A 2,929-nucleotide genomic window follows, 5' to 3' on the forward strand; every position below is an offset into this window, starting at 1 on the left:
TCACTGAGGGTCGGACACGACTGAGCGACTGAACTGAACTGAGAGCTAGATGACTCTAAAAGAATGTTGGGTTAACAAAAAAATATACATGCAGGGAAGAGGGAAAAGCAAAACTAGAAAATGTTGAGAAGTCAAACTCTGTACTTTGTATATTTCTAAAAAACAAGAATTCTGTATCTGATCACCCCCTTCATTTGGGCCTTATATTAGGTTGGCCAAAAAGTTCATTTGAGTTTTTCTGAACACTGGTAGATGGGTTGGCCAACCCAGTATTTCTAAAAGCATTTCTTGTATCTTACACTCTGCTGATAGATTTAGAGACCTTCCACCCCGAGATTCCAATCTTATTTCCAAAGCACTTCTCTCAGTAACCACAGGGTTTAGTCATGGTTCAAACACATCTTGCTGTGCCCCAGACAGATTCTACAGTGATCTTTGTGACCATATTCAGCTTTGTTGATTCTACCCAAAGGGCATAATCACCAAGAATGCAGAGTGTTCACCAGAAAGCCCAAGGGCATGGGGATCATAAAAGATCCCAAGAGGGAAAACATTTAGTTTATACAAAACAAAATACTAAGCTTAGAGGGACATGATTTTCATTTAAAGAACTAAGACGGTAGAACTAAAATGTTCTGTGTTACTTTATTCAAAATAAAAAATGCACTTTCTTTATAGTTCTTAACCTTTAAAAAAAAAAAAAAGTTTTGGCTTGAAAATCATCATGCATAAATCATATTTTATAAATTTAAGTGATGCAACCATATGACTTATCTGTTAAAATTAAGCTGCTGGGTTCTTTCTCTTATGAAACAAGCTCTGCTTTATTTCATGTGTTAACCATAACTGTGTAATTTTATTTTTCAAGAAGCATGAGATGGAGAGATGAAGAAGGGAGGACCAAACTCCTTGAGGAATTCGACTGAAGTTGTCATGCACATGCTGTATCATTCCCATTGTGACTGATGTTTATTTGTAGTTCATGCTTTGTTCTTATACACAAAGGAGTCACTGCTAGTGAATTTAAAAAAAAAAAAAAAGGAAGAGGACAATCTGCTACCTTTTCTGTCATCAACATTTCCAAATCATGATCGAAAGCCAAAGTCTAATTTTCAGCCTTCAGATGTTAATACTTAGGAATTTGCTGTCCAAATGGATGACTCCTGATTGGAAAATGTTTGGCAAACAGATGAGAGACACTGAAGCTTATAGTCTCTGAAATCAAACAACCTGGGTTCAAACAACCAGGCCGTCCCTCCATAGCTCTTGAGCTGGTCAATTTGCTTAGACTTTTTAAAGTTTCCATTTCCTTACCTTTGTAGTGGGGAAAATTATAGTATATTCCTCTTAAGATTGTTAGAAGGGTTTAATGATATAATGCATACACACACACACACATATATATATTCACTGTTCTTAGCATGCTGCTGCTGCTGCTAAGTCACTTCAGTCATGTCCAACTCTGTGTGACCCCATAGACGGCAGCCCACCAGGCTCCCCCGTCCCTGGGATTCTCCAGGCAAGAACACTGGAGTGGGTTGCCATTTCCTTCTCCAATGCATGAAAGTGAAAAGTGAAAGGGAAGTCGCTCAGCCGTGTCCGGCTCCTAGCGACCCCATGGACTGCAGCCCACCAGGCTCCTCCACCCATGGGATTCTCCAGGCAGAAGTACTGGAGTGGGGTGTTCTTAGCATAGTGCATGGTAAATAGAAAAAAAACTTAGTAGGGTTTAATGATATAATGCGTACATATATATATATACATAGACACACACACACACATACATATACACACTGTTCTTAGTACAGTGCTTGGTAAATAGGAAAAAAAAACTTGGTAAATGTTAACTACATTACATTAATAATATGAAATGCTAACTCTAATTTTGCCATTCTGACAAATATTTCCACTAACTGTTTCAAAGCTGTGAGCATGACAAAATTCCAGGTCAATTTCAAAACAAACTTGTCTATCAGAGCCAGGATGCTTACTTACAGCCAACATCCAGAGTTATCCTGCCAGTTGCTCTTCCAGCATCATTGACAGCAACACACGTATAATCACCAGCATCCAAATCTTGAGTTTCTTGAATCTTCAAAAGTCCCAAGAGAGGGTCAATAATGAGGAATGTTGAGGGCTTCAGCTCAAGATCCCCTAAGTAAGAATGACGGGGAGAATGATACACAGTTAAGGGTTTCAATAGTTCGCTATTGATCTGACGGCAAAACTTCTGAAAAAAACTGATGGTAAAGGTTTTAAATCCAAGTGTCTGGCACAACACAGACACTTAAACAATGCTTATGCAATGAATGAGGGAAATGTTTCTTGGTAATGAGCTGATTTAGGACTGTGTAATTCCACAGGCGAACCTATAACCAAAAATCAGGCTCTAAATGAATTATGTGCATATATTTCCTACTGTATGTGCGCCTAAATGAGAACAAACTCTTTGAAGCTATGTTGGGAGATTAAGAAAGAGTGGAAGCTATCACTGCAGCTGTGAAAATAGAAAAGGGAGATGAAGATGGAAACAAAATTTCTACCGTCTTTGTAACAGGATGAATTTCAATTACCCAGGAAATACTTTGGAGACTATGGGTGTTCTTAGTTTGGTTAAATGCCCAGGTTTCTGGTTTGCTTAATGTTCTCAGTCAGATTTTGTCCTGTGAGAGGTTTAAGCTGCTTGAGGGGATTCTAAGAATGGCTAAGGAACCACAGCTGGCTAGAGAGCATAGGAAGGAGCTTGTTGAAAGAAAAAGAATGGATGGAGAACTCCTGGAGAGGACTGTTATTATATTAATCTCCCAGGATACCTCTACTAAATCTGTATTATACATCAAAGTTTTTTAAGTCAGAGTTACAGGGTTTGGGGAAGAAGCAGGTAGGGAATAAATGAGTGGAGGATGCAACCAGATAATGAGTTTGACCT

At 38.7% G+C, this 2,929-nt stretch overlaps 1 protein-coding gene across 3 annotated transcripts in view; it reads right to left on the bottom strand.

The window, feature by feature from the left end:
* The window catches only part of HMCN1 (hemicentin 1), a 541,857-nt gene that overhangs the window by 276,619 nt on the left and 262,309 nt on the right, over positions 1–2,929 (bottom strand). For all 3 annotated transcript variants that reach the window (XM_010853073.1, XM_010853072.1, XM_010853074.1), the window contains exon 15: positions 1,996–2,154. In XM_010853073.1, the coding sequence (XP_010851375.1) occupies positions 1,996–2,154 (159 nt within the window). The remainder of the gene's footprint in view (positions 1–1,995; positions 2,155–2,929) is intronic.

The sequence above is a fragment of the Bison bison genome, unplaced genomic scaffold (assembly GCF_000754665.1).
Source record: "Bison bison bison isolate TAMUID 2011002044 unplaced genomic scaffold, Bison_UMD1.0 scf7180017864322, whole genome shotgun sequence".
NCBI lineage: Eukaryota > Metazoa > Chordata > Mammalia > Artiodactyla > Bovidae > Bison > Bison bison.